The 23,732-nt window shown below is 32.5% G+C and overlaps 1 protein-coding gene across 2 annotated transcripts in view; it reads left to right on the plus strand.

Annotated features, from left to right (window-relative positions):
- LOC144969451 (jouberin-like) overlaps positions 1 to 23,732 on the plus strand; it is a 33,391-nt gene that overhangs the window by 3,953 nt on the left and 5,706 nt on the right. Inside the window, exons 2-28 of one of the 2 annotated variants that reach the window (XM_078908570.1) lie at positions 277 to 348; positions 1,025 to 1,094; positions 1,537 to 1,600; positions 1,960 to 2,101; positions 2,760 to 2,898; positions 3,260 to 3,338; positions 5,826 to 6,014; positions 6,307 to 6,379; positions 7,000 to 7,174; positions 7,638 to 7,733; positions 8,560 to 8,653; positions 9,103 to 9,198; positions 9,681 to 9,782; positions 10,850 to 10,975; positions 11,557 to 11,753; positions 12,286 to 12,340; positions 13,578 to 13,693; positions 15,290 to 15,458; positions 16,397 to 16,541; positions 17,457 to 17,604; positions 18,074 to 18,207; positions 18,873 to 19,013; positions 20,230 to 20,317; positions 20,778 to 20,895; positions 21,625 to 21,765; positions 22,490 to 22,619; positions 23,261 to 23,331. In XM_078908570.1, coding sequence (XP_078764696.1) covers positions 277 to 348; positions 1,025 to 1,094; positions 1,537 to 1,600; positions 1,960 to 2,101; positions 2,760 to 2,898; positions 3,260 to 3,338; positions 5,826 to 6,014; positions 6,307 to 6,379; positions 7,000 to 7,174; positions 7,638 to 7,733; positions 8,560 to 8,653; positions 9,103 to 9,198; positions 9,681 to 9,782; positions 10,850 to 10,975; positions 11,557 to 11,753; positions 12,286 to 12,340; positions 13,578 to 13,693; positions 15,290 to 15,458; positions 16,397 to 16,541; positions 17,457 to 17,604; positions 18,074 to 18,207; positions 18,873 to 19,013; positions 20,230 to 20,317; positions 20,778 to 20,895; positions 21,625 to 21,765; positions 22,490 to 22,619; positions 23,261 to 23,331 — 3,170 coding nt within the window. Of the gene's footprint in view, positions 1 to 276; positions 349 to 1,024; positions 1,095 to 1,536; positions 1,601 to 1,959; positions 2,102 to 2,759; positions 2,899 to 3,259; positions 3,339 to 5,823; positions 6,015 to 6,306; positions 6,380 to 6,999; positions 7,175 to 7,637; positions 7,734 to 8,559; positions 8,654 to 9,102; positions 9,199 to 9,680; positions 9,783 to 10,849; positions 10,976 to 11,556; positions 11,754 to 12,285; positions 12,341 to 13,577; positions 13,694 to 15,289; positions 15,459 to 16,396; positions 16,542 to 17,456; positions 17,605 to 18,073; positions 18,208 to 18,872; positions 19,014 to 20,229; positions 20,318 to 20,777; positions 20,896 to 21,624; positions 21,766 to 22,489; positions 22,620 to 23,260; positions 23,332 to 23,732 lie in introns of those variants that run through there. The other variant, XM_078908578.1, reaches the window with a different exon arrangement.

Genomic DNA, 23,732 nt, shown 5'->3' on the forward strand with positions numbered 1-23,732 from the left:
TATCTATGACCAGTAAACCTATCTATGACCAGTAAACCTATCTATGGCCAGTAAACCTATCTATGATCAGTAAACCTATCTATGACCAGTAAACCTATCTATGACCAGTAAACCTAGAGTTATAAAATTGCTTGTTTACTCAGTAAACATTTTTTAAATTTATGACTGAAAAGGAAACATTTGTTTATTTTTAGACTGAGTCTTTGCTTCTATCATTGTTTTCAACCATAGATTTTTTAAAAAAAGCTTTCTTAGTGAATTATCCATCTTTTTCAGTGGTGGATAACCCACGGCCTCGAAAACCAAGAGGTAAAGCAAAGAAATCTGAGGAAGCAAACCAGCAAGGAGGTATTACCATACTTAATATACTACTACTACTTCTTCTTCTTCTTCTTTTTCTTCTTCTTCTTCTTCTTCTTCTTCTTCTTCTTCTTCTTCTTCTTCTTCTTCTTCTTCTTCTTCTTCTTCTTCTTCTCTTCTTCTTCTTTTCTTCTTCTTCTTCTTCTTCTTCTTCTTCTTCTTCTTCTTCTTCTTCTTCTTCTCTTCTTCTTCTCTTCTCTTTCTTCTCTTCTCTTCTCTTCTTCTTCTTCTTCTTCTTCTTCTTCTTCTTCTTCTTCTTCTTCTTCTTCTTCTTCTTCTTCTTCTTCTTCTTCTTCTTCTTCTTTTCTATTCTGTATGTGTCTGCCACTCTAAAGAGGGGATTTTTTTCGTTGGGTTATCAAAAAGTTGGTTATAAGTATAATAGCATTTTGTCATTTTGCCTTAGCTGTGCACCTGAAATTGCACTTTACTCATTTACAAACATAATTTTTATATATGTGTGCATTTATATGCGATGGATCAGTAATAAAACATAAACATGATTATCAAACATGGATAAATTCAAGAAAATCATACTTTTTCATAATTATGAATGTAATTGCTGATGAAAAATCATGTCCTTCAAAGTAAAAAAAATGGTTGAAACTTTTGTATGAATGTTTTTGCAATTCTCATAATTTTATCTATTTTATTCTTTTTGAAGAGTTATCATCTTCAAGCTCTCAGTTGAAAGTAGACCAGATACTGAAGCAAGTTGTGGCCCAATCAACCAAGTAAGTAATGAAAGGATTGCGATGGAGACGTAAGTTAAATGTTTTTATTTTCTCAAAGCATTGCAAAACGTTGTCAACTCATTGTTAGCATTTATACCAATGGTTGCTCTACCCTTTGTCAAGAGTTCTCTGACAATTCTGTTGAATCTGAGCCATGGGTTTATTTGTAATCCACAACTCGAGGCAAAAACAGTTCACTTGCAGTCCTCAGTCAATGTTGAAGCAAACAGCTAATCTAGTCATCAAGTCACTTGTTTAGGATTTGAAGGGGTCACTTTAATTGTTACTTTTTTTTTTCTTTTTTTTTTTAATTAGGCTGGACAAAAGTGTGGTTTTAGATTAGCAGGACGAATACATTATTTGCTTCAAATATCACCAATATTTTTATATTCCTTTTTTTTTTAATTTCATAACAATTAATAATATTTAACTTTTTTTACAGGGATGCAATTGATGTCAAGAAAAAGAAGAAGAAAAAGTTAAAAGATGAAGAAGAAAGTATTGTGGTAAGGATTGTATTGAGTTTGCTCTTTAACTTCACTTTTTTAGCACTGACAATTTCAAATTTAGTCCTGGATTCAATTCAAATGGTTACTGTTAATTGTGTAGGTTTAATCTGATATATTCAATTTGCTTGCGGAAGATAGAAAACGCAATTTTGAATGGTAAGGTAGTTAAACATGTACTTGCTTTAAGCTTAATGAGATATCAGTGACATCAAAAACAAATGAGAAGAACAGGATTTATTTTGAGTTCAGCGGAAACCCCCTGTACTGAAAGAATAAAAAGGATTTCGTAAAGTTAAGATTCTGGATTGGAACCTATTATGATGTGCTTATTAATGTTTTATCTTATAATGTTTCAGCTTGAATCTTTGAGAAAAGGGGAAGGAATTGAAGGCTTGCATAAAGAGAAAGACAGCGCTATCTTGGCTAATACATTTGATCCAGATGACAACATCAAGAATGAGAAAAGCAACAAACAACGCCAAAGAAGACGAGACAAAAGTAAGTGTTACAGTTCATGGCTTTCTTTGCAATATTCTTGTGTTCTGTCCAAACAGTGACCAGCAGGGTTTTTTTTCCTTTTTAGACAGTAAGATTAACTCCATGACCCTAATGACAGAAATATTGCTGGTTTTTTTACACATAGTGAGAAGTGAAAAAAAAAATATACAAGGCAAAATGATATTGTCTCTTGAATAGGTATGCATTGTGCACCAAAATAAAATTGATTTAGCTTTAAATAGCTTATTCCAATTTCAACAACCCAGGAGTCACTCACTACATGCAGTTCTCACTACATTTTATTTTATTTGTTTTCAACATTACTTACTTATTATTTTGCTGACGAAGGGTTTGCACCCAAAACGTCCAAGTTTGAACTATTTCCATCCAAAGCCTTTCCATTTTCACCTGTGCCTTACTATATTTCAATTCCAGGGATTTTGATTATGAAAGTTGTTTTTTTAATACTTTTATTTTTATTTTTTTTTCAGATTAAAATAGATTGTACAGTTTGTATCTGGGTGTAGGAAATGTATGATTTTTTTTTTTTCATCAATTTCCGGCATCCATTTTCGGATGATAATTTTATTAACTTCACATTCTTGAGTTGATGTTGGTATTTCAAATACAACTGATATCAATATTGTATTTTTTTCAGACAAGAGCAACAATGCAAATGAAGAGGATAAAAGAAACAAAGATGATGAAGCACCAGTAATTGTGGCCAAAGAGAAAAAGAAAAAGGCAAAATCTAAAGACACTGGCAAATTAATTGAAAACGAATCTCAAGAGGACATGTAAGGAATATTGTATTATCCTCTAAATAAGTTAAAAAGGATGCTCAAAGTATTTTTTATGTACTCTCATATCTCTCTATCTATTTCTCTCTCACTCTCTCTCTCTCTCTCTCTCTCTCTCTCTCTCTCTCTCTCTCTCTCTCTCTCTCTCTCTCTCTCTCTCTCACACACACACTCTATCTCTCTCTCTGTCTCATTCAATTTAATATTACACAGACACACACACACACACACACACACACACACACACACACACACACACACACACCTCACTCTCTCTCTCACTCTCTCATGTTCTTGTCAATTCCTTAAATTGACATTTGTCCTTTCAAATTTTCGTTTTATTTACTTTGAATTACAGATCAGCGTCATCGCCTAAAAAACAAAAAGATGAACCTGAAGAACAAATCACAGAACCAAAGGCAAAACCAAGAAAAAAGGTAATCTACGTATAAAAATAGGAAGCTGTTTTAAAACAAACCCCCCAAAAAATAGAGATTTTATATTCCACAAAATTCACTAAATGTGCTCAAAGTGATTTACAAGAGGTCCCAAGCCAACCGCAACACTTAACATACAAGACAAAAATTATGCTTGTGAGGCCCTATAACATTACATTTTTTTTTTTCAACAATGACATTGTTGTTTTCGACCAAGTACACATTTTACATCTGAGTGCAGTGAGAGAATATGTGAGGCTGAGAAAACCCCGAAGGTTGTGACAAGCTTCAATTCGAGATATGAACCAAAATCGAAGACAAGGTGTATTTTTATCAAATTTGAGATTTTTGTGAATTATTGTTCTTAAACCATTTAAGAATCGATTCATGATTGTAACAAAGCTTAAAATTAAAAGTAAATGTGTTTATTTTTTGATTTTATAAGGTATGTCAGTCTCAAAATTCTGATTAAATTGCTCGATTTTTGCAGCTAAGCTTTGATCTGTTTCGCTCTTACCACCTCTATGTTTACACACCTAACCCTACCATGTCACACACCAAAAGAAAGGATTTTTACATGGCTTTCCATTCATAACAAATGCACATGTACACAGCACACCATAAACTAGCTAGAGCATCTGCGCATGCAAAGATTCTGGGAAATTGAAGGGCAATTTAATCGTACCTTGTTTTCGTTGCGATTTCTAATTTCTACTTTCCTCTCAACCCTATTTATTTGAATATGTTTACAATCTTATTGAATATTAACTTTTTACACAAAAAAACACTATTTCATTCATATACTCAGTTATTATATGTTATTTATTACACCAGACGATTTATGTCTCTAAGGACGACAGTTTATTTAACCCTCTCGTTACCACCTATTGGAATATCGTCACATTTGTTACGATGCAACCGTCACTTTTCTCATCCAGATTTCAATTCTTTTTGCTATAGCTATAAAAACTTGACATTCTGTAATAGAGCTCATATTGTCGAACAGGATTATGCATAGAATGTGCTTGTTGCTTTTCTGTTTGAGTTAGATATGTCTTTTTTTGTGTTGGGTGGGCGTGAAGTTTTGGGGAAAATTCTGAAAATGGCTGGTAAGGAAAGGGTTAAGCTGGTGACTGATAAAGTTACAGCCCATCTCAATCAGCTCGGTTCATGCATGCAGTCTGGAGAATCTTACTCCAGAATATCATCTCAGCTTATCACAATATAATGGAAATAATCTGTATTTGTCTCTTAAATGTAAATCTTAATATCAAGTAATGCTTTAAATACAATTAAAATAAATTTGTCACTATGTGTTTTCAATACTCTGACCTTACTCAATCTCAGTGCTGGTCTACGTGTTCAATTGTTTTAGGTTACTTTTATTTATTTTTTTGCCAAGGATTTATGAAATGTAACATAATTATGCTGTCTGGGTAAACATTGTATAAAAGAGTTACTTATTAGCTCATCGTGTTGTGGATAAAATATCTTGAAAACTAAAGAAATTAAAATATTTTTCTTATTTTATCCGATGTCCGTCGAGAATAAGGAAAAATCTGAATGTTTGTATCTGAAATTTAAGCAAAAAAAATACTTTATTTTACATTGCATTTTATTTAGAGTGTCTTTTATATTCTATCCACTAATGTAAAAAATACTGTATCTGTTGATGACAATCTGGTTTTTCAATAAGAAATAAAAGGAAAAAGTTTAAACTCAATTTTCTCTTTTTTTCTGTGTTTCCCATAGCAACAAATTTTAGAAAGAAAATTTAAAGTCGTAAATTATCAGGAAGATGTGGTCTACACCACTGCACATATAACTCAATTTATGAAATTTGGTCAAACTTCCGGGTTTTCTCAGCCAGCCACACATATGAGTATAGAGTTTGTTTTTTCTCAAGAACTCGACTTTGCGCCAGACTTCTACCAGGGCCTGAAGCGAGTGCCATGCAACAAGGCCCTAAGCTGCAAATATTAATTTGTAACTATGCGTATGCTGTTTATTTCACATGCACTCTTCTAGATTGTATTATGCATGCATTAGGATAAGGTATACAGGGAAGAAAATAAAAATTTTATCAAATATACCTCACTGTCTTTTTCACCAATTGCTAATTTACTACACTGACTATCAAATGGAATCAATGACACAACTATCCATCATATTATTACCAAATTTATTATACATCCTAATTTTTCCTTAAGCCAAATATAAAGGCATTATAATGTATTTGTTACTGATTTCATCTCTATGTCATTGTAACATCTTTGATTTGCATTCATGTTCGTTAATGACAATATGCTAACTCTTGATAAAACGGAAGTTTGTATTATAGCAACGGTCTACAATTTTTTTTATATGAACTTCTGGGCATATTACACCAAATTTATATAAGGAGTTTTGAGATTTGATGTTGAACAGACATTTACTAAGTGACTTTTTAGATAATTATTTTTACTCTTATCCTTAATTGATATCCAGAGAGCTAAATCACCCCCTGTTGAGAGCACCCCTGAAGCAGAGGAGGAGCAGGAAAAAGAAGTAGAGAAAGAGGAGAAGGAAGAAAAGGTTGAAAAGACTGGAGATAAAAAGAAGAAAAAGAAAAAGAAAGAAAAAGCTCAGAGTGAAGAAGAGAAAAAAGAGGATGAAGAAGGAGAAAATCAGCAAGAGGTAAATTCACATTATATTTTTCATTGCAAAGCATAATTAATTAGAACGGGGAAATCTTCTTTGAACAATGGTAGACGCCAGGATGAAGCAACATCAGTTTTTCGTTGATTTAGAAATTTTTCAGAAGTTTATGGTATATTTTTTCTTTCGCTTTTTAAAAATTGTTTTAATTTTTTTCATCTTCTTCAAAACAATAGACAAATTTGCTCTTTTCAAATACTATTTTTCAATTAATTCATGTGTTTTGATGTTAAGTAAAATATGTCCATTTATTTTCTTTCATATTGTGAAGGAGGAGCCTGCAGAGGAAGAAACAGAGGTGGCAAAAGAAAAGAAGAAGAAGAAAAAGAAAGAAAAGACTAAAGGTAAGTTTTGGAAGACCAGTAAGTTTTCATAAGTTTTATTTAACATAGCTAACTATTCTTCATTCAAATCTTCAACATTGTGTTGTCTATAATTAGTTTTGTCCATTGTATTAATCCACTCATGAATAATAAACATAAGTTCAAATTTTATGATTTCTTTTTTAATTTGGAAATAATTTTTTTTATTTAAAAGAAAATCTTTCAAAGAATTGGTATTGATAATGTACTTTATTTTTTATAAATTATATATAGCATGGAATTTTATTGTCCAGCGACTTTTCTAAAATCTTGACATACATCTAGCCGGATTTTTAAAAGTTTGGCCTTTTTATAAGCTCTATTTATGAGTTTATTGTATTTTGGATAGCTTTTGCTTTGTTGTGAAATAAGTAGTGTAAAAGAAAAAGGTTTGCAAGTTCCCCCCCCCCCCCCCCCAAAAAAAAAGTGTAAAGCCTTGCGGGTTTGGTTTTATAAACCCGAAGTGCTGACACCCATGCATGAACCATTATATCATATTCAATAGATTTTATATGTTTGTATGTGTATGTCAAACTATTTCAAGATTTAAATCTGAGACCTTTAACAATTATATTATTATATTATTCATTGGGAACTGACAGCTCCAGAGACAGATGAACCTGAACCGATACCAGACATCCAAGACCTGGGTGAGGTGATGGCTCTCATGATTCACAGAACTGACAAGTTAAAGAGTGACTTCTTCATCCTTCATCCCATGGTCCGAGTCCACGTGGTCAATGAACTCACGGGACAGTATTTGGATAAACAGCATAAGTGAGCAGTTATCAGTTTTCATCGTGATATTTATTTTCATTACTGAGTATCATACACACCTATTTTTAGAAACCACCCTTTTACCTTTCATAGCACCTGAAAAATATGGATATCATTGAAATAGTGTTGTGATTATTATATGCACAAATAAATATTAACAAAAAATTTTAATATTTTTTAAAATATGAAAAATTGCCTATCAGTTCATTGAATATTATGAATCTTGTTTGAATTTATCCTTTAGAGACTGCTGTGATGTTTTTATTATTACTTTTGTATTTCATTTTCCTTATCATTATGGTATGATTCTCCGTAAATTTGATGTTACTAAATTTTTCTATCAGCAACAGTTGATCAGTAGTATGGTTTTGAATTGCCTCGTCCCTTTTTCTCCATCATACAAGAAAAATAAGGTTAGATATAGTGCATCACTCTATGATTTATTTTGTTTCATTTCTTTCAGTGACCGTGCTGTAACTTCATATTTTGAAACTTCTAATGAATCTGTAAAAACTATCCTACCCATGATGACCAAGCCATTTGACTTCAAGCAAATGAGGTGAGTTTAAAGGCAACAAAATCTTTGTGTTCATTGGTTATCTTTGGTGAACATTTGAGATCAATAATTGAATAGAGCATTGTGTGTGTGAAGTGCACAGGCCATAGTTGAACCAATAAAATGCGCTATATAAAAAAGTATACGGTGGTGATCATCTAATTGCCCATCGCCTTAATGTCCATTTTGCCTAAGTGCTCGCATTCTCGGCAAACAGAATTTTTGTTCTGTAAAACACAACTCTAAATGCCCGCTTCTAAAAACGAATTCCGCCTAAGTGCCTGCTCTGAAAACTTCACGATTTTTTTCAATCTCCCAAAAGTGCGGCGCAATTTCACAATGTGGACAGCTTTGTCTGACATTAAGAAAAGACACCCCCATGTGCTCCCCTGACTTCTGTTTGCTGGACAGGACAAGTTATCAACATCCAAGCATCCCTTTGTCTTACACAAGTCTCCGCCCACCCTCCCCCAGAAGTCCTAATCCACTGTCAACAACTTGTCCTGTTTCCTGTTGCTTGGAAATATCCCATGGAATAAACTCTTGATAGTTGTGAATTTATAGCCTGAAACTTCAGGTTAATCATTATTCAATATGATAGAGAATAAACACAATTTCTTCCATTGCAATAAACTCAAAAGTTAATATTTCCTATCATTTGAATACAACTATCAGTTTACAGGGTCCAATTCATCCCGACATAATACCATTTTGGGATGAAGGGGCCGGTATTTTTAAAGAGAATAATAATCTGAAGCTAAATATTTTATACAGCTTAAGTCTTATGTGTATTAATTCAATCTATATGTTGTTCGTTTTATTTCTTCAGGTCGACGATTCCTGTTTGGGAAGATTTGTTGATATTCAATGAAAACTTCAATTTTTTCACCCAGCCTAATCCCAAAGTCATTTTATTCTTTGAGGTAATTTATTTGTGACTATGTTTTATGTTATCACACAATCCTTTTTTGTTTATTTATTGGTTTAAAGGTTAAGCATAGTGCTGATTAACTTTTTAAAAAATTAATCCTTTATGAATTTATTTACGAAGAACAATAATTTTGTTTTGCTCTTTAAGTAATTACATTTTTCTTTGTGCATTTGATCCTCGATAAAAGAGTCAAGTGTGATATAACTGGCACTAATTTACTTCACCTCAATTTTTCTTTTTAACCAACAAATGATTTTTACCATAGTTGTGAAATATTACATTTTTACTCTCTCAAGTTCGCATGAATGGGAATATAAATGGGAGAGAGAGAGAGAGAGAGAGAAAGAGAGAGAGAGAGAGAGAGAGTTGAAATATTGATTGTGTGTGAATTACTCAAAAAATTTAATACTTTATTGTTTTTCTAATTTAACTTTCTAACAGTTACTTGATTATGTCAGCATGAATACGGCCAGCAAACAGTTCAACTCTCAGAAGGAAGAGGGAGGATGGCATCGCATCGCTTGGGCATTTCTAAAGGTATTGGGGTTTTTTTAAATTCCTGTACTGATGCATGGTTCATTATCTTTATGCTCTGTAGATAGGTGGTTTTATGTAAACAAAGCATACGACAATCTTATTGTGCCTAACCGACTATATTGAAGTTTCAGCTTTTTCCTTCTTTTTTTTTTTCTTTTTTTTTTAGGTTTGTTTGTTTTTGTTGGGTTTTTATTTTTTTTAATTTTATTTTTGGTTGTTTTTTTTTTTATTATTCATTCTCTCTTTTAATAGTTTTAATTTTACCATCCCCTGGAAATCATCATAATAGTTTTTTTAAATTTGTTTTCACAAATAGAATAATTATTTTGCCTAACTTTGGCACTACTCTTTTTTTTTTCATTTTATGCATGATAGCTAAAGATGATACTCCTAATTTTCTTTCTATTTAATTCTTAGCCATGCTATTCCCTCATTTATTTGCTTTAAAACTAATGCAGCATCAAATTCTCTTCATCTGACAGGTTCTCGGTGCTAATGGTAAAGTAAACGCAGGACAGAAATTAAGGCTGCAACTTTTTTCTCCTCCAACAAAAAGCATTAACAAGACCCCAGGTCAACCAGAGGTATTTTTTTTCTTCACATTTAGGCTGTTTTAGATAACTGTATGATGAAAGTAAAAACGGAATGTTTATCAATTAACATTTTTTTTTCAGTGGTACTCTTTACTAGTTTAAGATAATATTGAAAGGCTTCAAATGAGAACAATAAAAACATCCAACATTTTGGCTCAAACTCATCTTCAGCTTACAAAAAAAAAGCGTGTGGAAATAGTAAGATAATATGAAATGGGTGATGATGCTCAAATGATGATTAAAGAATCCAGTCCAATCAGATATATTTTAGTAGTTTTTCAACTTCATTGCTGAATGTAAATGTGCCGTTTTGGAGCATTAATGAATATTGTGTTATGAAGTTTTAGTTTTTGTTATCCAGAACTATTTTGGGTGTAGTCTTATTTTAAGTAAGAATATATTCCACCACATATTGCTGAGGTGGGGAGAAGGGGGGGGGGGGGTGAATAAACAGGTATGTGCGGGTGTGGTGGAAAGGAGGAAGGCGTCCAACATATCCCCAGACTTGCTCAAAATAAAACAGCAATAAAGGATTTTTGTCCTGGAAACATACTATAAGGGCCCTTCATCACAGAGCTGAAGAGGACAATGGCATTGCTCCACCAACTAGACATTCAAACAATAATACAATATGAGGGGGAATGAAGAAGAAGAATAAAGACGTGCATTTGTTTTTGAGATTGGTACTTTTGGGCTTATTTGATGACTTTCTGAAATTGGAGATTTAATCATTCCTTGTTGTTTATTTTATCCTGTATTGAAACTCAATAGTCATTTTTAAACTCTTTCTTCTTCTTCTTCTTCTTCTTCTTCTTCTTCTTCTTCTTCTTCTTCTTCTTCTTCTTCTTCTTCTTCTTCTTCTTCTTCTTCTTCTTCTTCTTCTTCTTCTTCTTCTTCTTCTTCTTCTTCTTCTTCTTCTTCTTCTTCTTCTTCTTCTTCTTCTTCTTCTTCTTCTTCTTCTTCTTCTTCTTCTTTTTCTTCCTCTTCTTCTTCTTCTTCTTTGTTTCCATGGTATGATATGATTTTCTTTTTTGTTGTTGTTAAATGTCATGTTGTAGGTCTATCAATGGTGGAAGAGTAACCAGAGGACAGCTTACCCTTCCACATTGTACATCACCCTGAAAGCTGTGGATCCTCCCAGTGTGCCGACAGGGGCATTGCGGTCTATGTTTGCAACACAAAAGGTGCGAGATCAATCAATCTTTGATTTCATTTTCATTTTTTTTTTCTTTTGGTTGATATGTCAGATTGAAAAATATTAACTATATATAGTGCTTTTATTTTGTATTGTATCAATTATTGTCTTTCTTTCCCAAATAATAAAAGACAAGGCACAAATAATTTATCCATTAATCCACGGATTACAAAATTTTCAACAAGTTTTCAGAAATCGCTCTCTATTGTATTTATATGACATTTAAGTGTTCTTTGTTTACATCCACTTGTCGTTTTGTCTCTGATAAATTATTGGAAACTTTTTGAAGAAATTCATTTTGTTTGAAATATGGATCTTTTAAAAAAATTTTCCTTTGACTTTTGAAGAGTTTTCAAACTTTATTCGATATTGTCACACTGTTTATGCAACTCTTGCCAGCTTCCTCTGATGCCACTCTCAGGTCAATTTTATGATGAATTTGAGAGTATTTTAACATTTTTTTTCCTCCAATAATAATTGTACAATTTTAATTATTATACATACATAAATTATTGTGTACCACCAGATTCTTACATTTTTTATTGAAATTCTACTTGTATCCAATTGTAGGAAATGGGCCAGATGACTTACAAAGATCTGAAAACTTTGAATTGGAGTAACAGAGAGAGGACAGTAGATGCTGGAAGAACGATGACCACTTGGACTCGTCTGTTTGGACAGCTGTGTCGAGTACCAAACAAAATGACCTCAACTTTGACCTCCAGCAAGAAAGGATGTTATGTTGTCAAATTTTCTCATGATGGCAGGTTGGTTATATTGTAAATTTCAATCATACTGATCTACAATGTCAATTTTTTGAGTTTTGAAAGTTTTTTCAATCTTAGGCTTTCGCCAATAAATCACACAATTTGATGACAACATACATGAAAGTGGAAAAAAAATGGTAAATGGAACCAAATAATAAACTGATACCATTAATAACCACAAAAAAATACAAAAATCTTAATACCACCAATACGTACATAAGCTTTTTGTTTTAAGTAAGCCTTACAGTGCAATCCTTATGTACTTATTTACAAGTCTGACAGCCCACATCGTGATGATCTTACTGTTGTCATGGAAATACTCTTAAATTAACACACAAAATATTTTCCATTACAACAATATTTAAACACGTCCATATTTGCATTTGGATATCAGACATGCAAATAATATGTATACGAAGACTTGATCCAAATGATCCCATAACAACAAATTCTTTCTTCTATTTTTTAAAAAAATATGTATGTAACGAGGTTTGATAAATGTTACAATCAAAGAATACTTTTTTCTTATCAGGAGTTTGGCTTGTGGTTGTCAGGATGGTAGAGATCACCCAATATTAGTCTATGAGGTAAGTTGATGATTAAAGCACCATTCTTTTTAGGAATAGAGTACTCTCCATTAACTTATTATTGAAGAGACGAAAATAATATATGTATCTTTTTTTTTTTGAGTTAAGCACCATACAATTTTTAAAAAATTGTTTTATTATTATTATTATTATTATTATTATTATTATTATTATATTATTATTTATTATTATTATTATTATTATTATATTATTATTATTATTATTATTATTATATTTTATTTTTTTATTTATTATTATTTTTAATGATTTGTTTTTAAAGACAAGGAAATGCATTTAATATATTTTAAAGATGAATTTATGTTAAACAGGGGATGAACTCTCATGTAGAATGTGTGAGAGTGTCTCAAGAGACATAGGATGGCAGACACTTGAATATAAATCAAAATCAGAAATACCGATTGGTCATATAGATGAGAAAAAAGGGCACAGTGCCAGTTAACTGTATTTTGAATGACTCTTGGAGTCATTGCCATATATATTTAACTTGTACATTTCTACGTCTATGAGACATTGCTACCCTATATTTGTACATAGGTATTGCGTGTGTTGGAGTAAGAATTATTTATTTTTACTAAACATTGATGTAGTATTTTGTTTACCATACATGTTGAGTATGATTATACCACTGTGTTTTTCACTTTTTATCGTAGACGAAATTTGTCATCTCTACAGTGCGGCTATGTGGTCTAGTGGTTTGACACTCACCCTCAGATTGGAAGGTCATGGGTTCGAATCCCACTCTGAGCAGCGCAGAGTTGAGATCTTGGAAAAACATCTTTACTCACATTTTCTCTCTGCACTCAGGTGCATAATGAGTACCTGGTCATTAACAGCATTGTCTCTGTCAGAATGAATTGTAATATCGCCTAACGGGGGTCATGTCTCGTCCTGCATGTCAAATGTTGCTGTTGGCTAGGAACCCATTGTGAAGAGCTTTGAGCATATTTGGTGAATATTGCCCAATATATATGCTCTAGTTTTTTGGGGTTTTTGGGGATTTTTTTTTTTTTACTGTAATCAAGTATACGATGGTAAAACACGATTTAGGCAAGATTTTGATTAATTTGAAGAATCTTGATGTTCCTAATATTTTTGGTGTTATCTTCTACTCTTTTTTTTTTACCATTGGTTTTGTATATTCTCATTTTTCAATAATGTGTCCAAATCCTTTTCATTCACTTTTCATATCACATATACAAAATTTCTGGATCAACAGATTCCATCAGGAACTCTAAAAGGTCAGTTCACAGGGCATTTCGGGATCGTCTATTCCCTCAGTTGGTCTAAACATGATACGCAACTCTTGACAGCTTCCTCTGATGGCACTGTCAGGTAAATTTTATTTTGCATTTAATTTAAGAGTATTTTACCTTATATTTCCTAATGATAATAGTACAGCTTTTATTATACCATTCATAAATTATTGTTTACCACCAGATTTGTACAATAATGTACTTTATTCATCCAAAAGGAAATTTTTGTACAGACGTATAAAATGCCGACAATGATCCATACATAAACATAATATACGTAAATATAATGTGGTAAAGTAAAATTTGGTAGTAGGTATATATAGTGTAATAATATTGTAGGCTGTAAGAATAATTACATAGTGTAAATTAAGGGACATACAGATTATAAAAGTGTAAAGATATAAGTATCTAGAAAAGGTATATTTTAGTTTATATTCTTTAAAACAATGTACCTGTCTTTGTATTTTAATTTGTTTCTTTCCGTGTGAGTTTGGGGTATTTTTTATTTCTTTTAGGGTTAGAGTTGTGCCAACGTGTACCTATTTACAGGTCTGATAACCCAAATTGCTATGGGCTTATTGTTGTAATGGAAATACTCTCAAACCAACACACAATATCATGGATTACAGCAGTGTTAAATCAAGCCCTAATTGGGTTCAGCTATCAGACCTCCAAATTTGTGCAGGTCAGGTTGTGCCAACTTTACCTTAACAGATGTTTTCAGTTTGACACTAAAGGCGAATGGTTGAGTCCAATTTGGACAAGAAAAATTATTGAAAGGCTCATTCTCGAGTCTCTCTGGCATATTTTTATATCCTTTACTTGTGGATTGGAAGGTCATGAGTGTGTGAATACAAATGTGGCTCTAGCATTTTTTTCTTAGACTTCAAGGGGTTTGAAGGTTTCTTCTCAGACTGACGTATTGCAGATAGACTTTGGACGGGTTGCTCTTTAAACAAGCTAAGTTGGGTTGGAAACGTGTAAATCTAAAGCTTTATAACAATTGTCCTCTTACATCAGTCATTTTTCTCACCCTTCGGGGCAAGGAGGATTTCAGAATAAATAAGTCTACTTTTCAGTCTTTTTGTCCCTGTTATCTGGTGTCTTTCAGTGTGATTTCTGTCCTTTTACTTGGAGATTATTTGGTTTTGCTGAGGTAGGGGTTGGAATCCTTCACTTAGGTGCAAACTGGTAGATGTAAGTTTCATAGAATGAAGATTACTTTCTAAGTTATAAAGTTTTAGTCTCTCATGTTTATTTTGTACACATTTCAATGTATATCTTTTGTTGGAATCATGTGGCTGCCTGGATTTCACTTTGAGGTGCGTCCTGCAAAATAGACAAGCTGATTTCTTTTGGATCTTCTTGGGTTTTTAGGGTTATTTTGATAGGGTCCGTTGATATACTCACTGTGGCGCAGAGAAACTAGAATTATAATCGTTTGATTATCCCATCATCTTTTAATTTTCATTTAGCTAAAATTGTGTGGAACTGTCTCAAGAACCAATAAATGCCTAAAAACAATAAGCCCTGTTATTAATACAAATAGGTTATTTACTTTATTCAAGAAACTACTATATAGTTTGTATTTTTTGCTTGTTTTGTATTTAAGGTTTTAATATGCAATCAAGTCAATAAGGGTTTTTATTTCTTTAATTATAAATCTTTAACACAGAATTTGGAGCACACAAAATTTTGGAGAATCTCACACACGTCTTTTGCCTCATCCTGGATTTGTGTACACAGCAGAATTCCATCCTCGTGTGGATGGCATCATTGTTACTGGTGGTTACGATGAAGTCATAAGGGTGTGGGATGTCAGCATAGCAGAAGATCATGGCATGGTAAGGATTTAGGCATTCTTTCTCAAGGCGTGTATCTCATGGTGCTTGTGTTATTATAAGCGAACGGCTTGCTTACAGGCATAAACGAACATGAAATCGAAATTTAATTTATCTTTTTCATAATTATTGTATAATTGTCTTATTAATTACAAGCATATGTCTCTAATTTGTTTTTATTCAGTTTATTTGATCTTTTTTTGTGTGAATAAATATGACTATGTTTTGACTGTGAGAATGCTAGAAGCATTGTAGTTATCAAATTGAATTGATTTTCATTAAATTCCACACACATATGAACGTAATGTTCTGTGTTAGATTGCCAGTTGACTTAAAATCATTTTGTTAAAATAATCAAATGAGGATTGAGAAATACAAGAAAATTTGTCAGCTTTGTTACTTGGACCCATAACCATTAGTTTTACTCCCCTTTTAATGGCTTAGTTCATTATTTTTATTTTTATTTTCTCCTCCTTCCTTTTGCCTTCTTAGTGTTTTTTTTTTTTTATCAATTAAAGTGTAACTCAGCGATATGGTATATTGTCTTGTGACAAAAGTCAAGTAATGTTAGTCGCGGTCAGTGACCAAATGGGTGGCAGTGATTTTTAAAAATCTGGTCTCAATGTTTTGTCCTTGGGTAAGGTACTTGGCATGTATTACCCCACTCGACTTGGGGTGAATGAGTACCTGGCTATAAGCAGTGACGAAATTATAAGATTGTTGATACATAAAGTATGCCTAACAAGTGACTGGTACTGTATGAAACAGAAACATGGTTCCATATGGCCCGTTGGGGGAATAAATGAAATAGTGTGAAGTGCTGTGAGCTTTGTAAACCCTTGGAAATGTGCTACATAAATGTTCTTTTTTGATTTATTTATTTATTTATGTATTTAAATGCTTGAATATGTCATCAATTTTTATTTTCTGTGACGTTCCAGCTTCAACAAGAAATGGAAGAGCACCTAGGCCACATCAACTCTATTTGTTTTGACCACGACGATGGCCAGAAGATGTACTCTGCTGACAGTGTGGGCACCATTTTGATATGGAATGTCTTTGTTACAGAACAAGCTGGAAGGAAACGTAAGACTGTCATTGAAAGTGTGGCTATGTGGTGTTGTGGGGTGGGCACTTGGCTTCAGTCTGGAAGGTCCGGGGTTTGAGTCCAGCTCCGAGCAGCGCTTTGTTGAGTCCTTGGAAAAGACCCTTTACTTACATTCTCTCTCTGTACTCAGGTGTAAAATGAGTAGCTGGCCATTCACAGCGTTGTCTCTGTCAGAAAAAGTTGTAATATCGCCTAACAGGCATCATGTTTTGTTCTACGTGTTACGTGTCGCTGTTGTAAAGTGCTTTGAGCCCGTTCAGTGGATATTGCGCTATATAAAAGCTTTTTTAACATCAAGCAATGTTTAGCAAGATCAGTAACCAGAGGAATGACAATGGTTACAAAATTCATGTGTCATTGAGTAAGGCACTTTACACACATTGTCCAACTTGACTCAGGTGTAAATGAGTATTTGACTGTATGCAATAGTCGATATTATAAGAATGATATTATAGAAATGATACCTGATAGGCAACTTGTACTGTATGAAATGGAAATGTGGTTTCACATGACCTTCGGGTGAATAAGCAAGCATTGTGAAGCGTACTAATCATGTGATTATTCATTTATTCACTATAGTGAATTGTGTAATTAAAAAAAAAATTAGTTTAATGCAGTTAAAAGCTTACCCTCTTTTTTAAAAATTATTATTTAGTCATTTTACGATAACTACTATGTTACTATTGTGCATCTTGTGTGAGTGTGTCTATGTCAATATTGTATTGTTATAAATGTGTAACCAAATGACAAATTGCCACTTTTTTGGGGACAATAAAGATATATTATTATTATTATTATTATTATTATTATTATTATTATTATTATATTATTATTATTATTATTATTATTATTTTGCAGCTCTCAAAACCCTTTTTTTTCTTTCTGATTTACAGATTTTGTAAGAGACTGGACCAAGTTTCTGGCCATTAAAGATGCCGAATTGAAAGACACGCCCATCAACTTTATACAGATGCACCCCAGTGGTCGAAGACTGCTGGTGCATGCCAGAAACAAGGCTATTTTCATGTTTGATCTCAGAGTGTGAGTTCAACATTTTTTATTTATGAGGGGGAAAAGGGGGGGGGGGGGGGAGGGGGGGTTGTTATTCCTTTTTTTTATGTTGCTTTATTTTATTTTTTTGTTTTGTTCTGTTTGTTTGTTTTTTTGTTTTTGTTTTTTTTTGGGGGGTGCTGGCTTTTTCATTTGTTTTTAAAGCTAGGTGGAAGCTTCGCTGTGACAAAGGAAGTTTAATTGATGGAGTAGAATTTATTTTTTCTACCAATGTTAACTGATTTGTTGTTGACTGTTTGTTTTTAGGTGTATTACAACTCATGCAAGTCTTTAAGCTCATTTATAGCAGGTTAAATGATTAAAAAACATGAATGATCAATGTATTTAATCACTATCTTGATTATGATCAAATGTGTGATTCAGAAGATTTTTTAAAATGCACTATCAAAATAGGACGTATATAATTTTTAAACAATATTTTCTCCATCCATTCCAACAGTCAACGAGTTATGCAGAAATACTTTGGAGCAGAAAATCTCAAGGAAAAGATTAATAGCGCAATCACTCCTTGTGGTAGCTTTGTCTTCTCTGGCAGTGAAGACGGCAAGTTGTATGCTTGGAACACCGACACAGGTGAGGGTTGTTTGAGTCGATGAAACAATGAAAAAAATGTTTAAATTGATGATAACTATGTTAGTGGGAATGGTGATAATGACGACGATGATGATGAGGAGACACATGTTTGACACTGATGATGATAAAGGTTACTGTTATCCTTTTAGATTGATACTTTCTGCGGGTTTGTTTATAAGAATGTGCTTTTTTGTTGATGTTATTTTTTTTTTTTTTTTTTTTATTGGTTTTTCTTTCTTTCTTTTTTTTCTTTTTTTTTTTGGTCTGATTTTTGCTTTGTTCTTTGGGGTTTTGTTTTCAATTTCCAAGCATTTGAATTACTTGAAAAAGTGTAGGCTAAAAATAAAGATTTGAACCAGCTTCCTGAGTTTCCATCACCTTACGAATTTTGTAAGAAATATGAAATTACATATATTTATATATAAATGTGGAGCTGTAACTTCTTACAAATTTATCAAAAACTGGGCCCCCCATTATAACAATAATTCTTATTCCATATGATAAAATTACCTGCATGCATTTGATTTTAAAATAAAAATCAATTTTAAATCGTTATATTTTAAGTGTTGCAAATACCATAATGCTACAGTAATAACTATTATAATTATATAGTTGAATTGTTTTGTTTTTTTATTGATTTTTTTTTTTTTCATTTTGATTTGCAGGAGACCAAGTGGCTGTTTACACTGAGCTCAATTACCAAAACCCTGTCACAGACGTCCATTATCACCCAAGAGATCACATGCTGGCTGTTTGTGCCTTAGGAGAAAACCATCCCATCTACATTTATAAATACGATCCCGAAAGTAAGTTGACACGATATACAGATTTGCAATTTTACAAATATCATTATAAAATGCGACTTATCATGGGATTCAGGCTTCAATGAAGCCCAAATCACATTGCTGTTACTGCTCTCTTAGTAAAAATGATAAGACATGATGTCAAGTCAGAGTAACATTGAACTTTGCCTGTAAAAGGTTAACCTACTTCATTTCCCTCGAGATTTTATTTAAATTAACAATCAGTTGAATCAGAGAGCAGTTTACTAGTGTAATATAACACTGTCAAAATCTCTGGATGTGTTTAACAGCAGGCTGATTTTGTTTTTTTTTTATTGTATCCTTTGTTGGTTTTTTTTAAATATCTGATTTGCCTTCTACTGCATCAAATTCTTTTTTTTTGAAAACAGGATATTGATTAAAAATGCATCTGTGTGGTCTTGTGGTATGACACTCGCTTTGGGTTAGAGACAATCTTTATTGGGATCGTGGATAGCTCATACAGTAGAGTCACGCTCTCCCCAGCCTGGCGGAGTTGTCGTACCAGGTTCAAACCCCCATCACTGCCGCGAAATTTTAATTCTCTATTGTCTTCTGGCACTTTCCTACTCACTTCATCTCTTGACACTCGCCTTCAGACTTGTAGGTCCTAGTTCGAGTTTGCTTTTGGTGGTGCAAAGTCGAATCCTTGGAAAAGGATCCTTATTTTCTCACCCCACTTTGGTGTAAAATGAGTACTTAGCCAGTAAGAGCGTTGTCTCTGTGGAGAAAAAAAAAGTTAATAGCGCCTTAAAGGTATTATGTTTCGTCTTACATGTTTAGTGTGGCTGTTGGCTTGGGACCCCATTGTCAAGTACCTTGAGCACAGAAAGTGGATATTGCGTTATATAAAAGCTCTTCTTTTTTTTTTCCTATTTTTAAAACTGAGTGCCATAGTTGATGAAGAGCAATTCCATTTTTTAAAATTGTGACCCATCTTTTCAAAACAGTATTGTGTCGGAATGAACCAGATGCTTAAAAGCAGAATTAAATGTTAAACTGGTCAAAAATATAAATTGTTGGCATTAGCACCCTAAAATATGGTGTCCATTCTCCCCAATAAAACATACAAACTCAACACAAGTCTGATATTTCTGGCTATAAATTCAATTTTCAGTATCTTAGCCATCCCGACTTAATACCGTTTTGAGGCGAGGGGTCACAATTATCAGTCTATATGATATATCTCTTTATTCCCTAGTTGCCCATGCTGATGCCTTCTCTCCTCGGGCAATGTCACCAGCATTTGAAACAACAGATGTGGAAGATTTAGAAACTGCTAGAACTGGGTAATGCTCCATAATCAAATTTTCTATTAAAAAATTGAATCTCCTTGGTATTTAACTTTTTCAACAAATATTCAGACTAATTAGATGTCAGAGGTATGTATGTGTACCTAGATTTCAAATTGCTTGGGCTTTTTTTTGGAAATAAAAAAAAAAATTAGTCATGATGATGATGATGATGATGAAGATAAAAATAATGATGATAATGAATGATAATGATAATAATAATTATTATTATTTTTATTATTATTATTATTATTATTATTATTATTATTATTATTATTATTATTATTATTATTATTATTATTATTATTATTATTATTAATTTATTATTATTATTATTATTATTATTATTATTATTATTATTATTATTATTATTATTATTATTATTAATTTTATTATTATTATTAGAGTAGGATTTGTATTCCATTTTGGTTCCTTATTATTCTTCTTTTTCTTTCAGTCATCTCAAAGAGACAGACTTACAAACAGCCAGGTCAAAGGTCATGAGTAAAGAAGAATTTGAAGTACAAGAGAAAACAAGATACCAACGTGTCATGAAAAAGCTTGACACTGCTACAGTAAGATTTAGCATGTCACCTAGAAATTAATTTGGTGTATGGAGTGCATAACCTGTGTTCTTTTTGGTTCAAGATTTGGCATCAGTTATCTTTGTTTTATGTTTTGGTAACCCCTACGAGCTCGGCATGGCCCAAAACAGGTTTCTTTTATTGCACATTGTAATCAGATTAATAGAAATAAATTGAATGGTTTTCTCTTTAGGCGCAGACTTTCAAATTGGCTTCCTGTGGGTGATAATAGATATCAAACCAATTCATAGCCAAAGTTTTTTGGGATGGGTTCTGTTCTTGATTTTTTATTAACAAATTTTAGTTTAAAACTTCAAATTTATAAACTTGATATATTAAAGTTTTCTTTTTATTGACTTGTTTTAAACATGGAAAGAGAAAATTATTCAATTTAAAAGATTAGAAATGTAACAAATCATCTTAAAGCAATATATGTCATCATGGAATATACTGACAAATGGATAAAGTTGTTGTCAATAGAATTACAACATTTCTGTTGTTTTTTTATAGTTTACGAAATGATAGTTATTTTAGAAAATAAACCATGTTAGTCTCACTCAAATTTCAGTCTATAGAATAGATTTATATTTTGGTAATTTAAAAAAAATACTGATTTAATACTATATTATGGTAATGGATCACATGAGAAAAATTATCTTTTTAGTTAATACTTTTGAAATTCCGATTAAAATGTTCTTAAAATTGACTTTCTATTCCCAGTTACAAATGACACAGATGCCAGGCATGATTGTACCAGACCAGTTGTTGAGCTCCAGATTGGACACAGTGGGTCGTAGTGGTGTTCAGTCCACGTGGAGGATGCCACAGGACGCGGCTTATTCTCTCACTCCACGGCAGACGGTAAGGATTTGTTTTCAATGAGGTTTTTGTTCACATAGGTTTGGCCCTCTTAGCAATTTTATTTTTCTGTTTGTTTTTCATAGTTTTGTTTTGTTTGTGTTTATTTTTGGATTCTTTTTTTTTTTGGCGCAATATACTATTAGTCATTAAGTCTACTCAGATACCCAAATCACTTAAATATGAGATTAAAAACATGACTTTTTATTTTAAAAAGAAAAAGATAAAAAATAGTTTTATTCTGAACATGCAAATTCTGCTGGCTAAGAGATGTAAATGTAAAGGTAGCTGCGTCATTATATTCTACTTCCCTTATGATTTATGTTCAAAGGTTTTTTTAGTTTGTTTGTTTTAATGTTTTTATTAGAATGAGATTATCACTTAATATAATGTAGACTTGTAATGAAACTTATTTAAATGAAAAGTGCTTAAATGTTTTTTTAGAATTTGTTACAAATCAAAATTTCCATGTCTAATCCAGTTTGACTAGAAATGGTCTTCAACCTTTCACGATTATAAGCATCTCTTTTCTTACATTTCGCCCAAATTTCTTGACCCATGAAATTCTTCCTTTCCACTATGCCTTCTATACATTCCTTCACAATAGCATGATGGCTTACGCATAATCAAAATAATATTTTGGTTTTTACAGAGGGATTATAATGGAAGAGCAGAACACTTTCCAACAAGAAGCTTGATGATATTTGTTCTTTAAATTTCTTTTCAGGCCAAATCACCAAGTTTCCTGTCACCTCATTCGAGTGGAGGTGGTAGTCAACTACTGGCAAACCAGTTTTCTTCCCAGAAGAGTTACATGAGGGCGGGTGATGGAGATTGGAGACCTACTTTCTCAGAAAGTATGAAGGCTTGTTCTAAAAGAAATATTCTCTAATTTGTTTAAAGAAAAAGAAAATCCTTTGTAACTGTATTTTCGTATTGGCAGCATGAGTGTACTTTTATGAGGTGGATGGTTTACAATGAGTAAAAACACATATCGATGTTGGTTCATTTGGCAATGCGCTTTACACAATTATCCTAGTTGATACTTAGATGTAAATTGCCTCTAGCGATGGGATGTAACTGATGTTGTATTAGTGTTTGTGTGAAGATGCACAACAGATATATACTACTTTCCATAAGGGAAGTAGTATATATGTTCTATCATTGTTATCTTTTGGAAACGCAACATCAAAAGTAAAGTTCAATCTGATCCAGTCTATATGAAGAAGTAGATAATAATGGTAACTATCAAATTTACAGATTAAAATGAAGGCCTGCTGTCTACAAAAATCTCAAGTCCACAGAAAAATGAGAGCTATGAAAAGGTTTTAAAATGGAGGAGGAATTATGCAATGATATCACAAGAGCCAGTTACAATTTTATTTACAGTGGCAACTCTGTCAATTGTATAATATTCTGATGTATTTCTTAATCTTATGCACAATCGTTGTCAATTTTGACGGTGTTAATTCTCTTTCTATTCTTTACATTTATCTAGTGGGCAGACAAGGCAGCAAGAGTCCTAATGCAACCTACTTTGGTCGACCACCTCATGTCACTTTGAATACGGTAAGCTTTGATCCATGTTGGAACACCTGAAACAGGATATATTATGTCAATAATTTAATGGAACTATTGTTGATAATCCCGTCTTTAAACTGTTTGTATGTGTGTCTACATCTTTGCTATTTCTTCTATCCTTAGCTCTATATCATTTGTCCTTTACGTGCTGCTTTGTGACCTTGTTTTTACCTTGACCCTGTTAGGGGTCTTGTTGAGAGGGAAACAGTCAAGACAGATTTACTCTTTGTCATTTATTTTGTCATTGGTAGGTTTTTGATATTATTTTTCTTATGTCACCATTTGACTGTGTCCCTCTTAAGCTTGATCATGGGGCAGTATCAGCATTGCACCTTTAGATGGTTTCAGGCTACCTACAAGGTATTTTGTTCCCGGATCTACTTCTGAAA

The sequence above is a fragment of the Berghia stephanieae genome, chromosome 1, assembly GCF_034508935.2.
Source record: "Berghia stephanieae isolate SIO BIC M18660-M18661 chromosome 1, UCSD_Bste_1.3, whole genome shotgun sequence".
Classification (NCBI taxonomy): domain Eukaryota; kingdom Metazoa; phylum Mollusca; class Gastropoda; order Nudibranchia; family Aeolidiidae; genus Berghia; species Berghia stephanieae.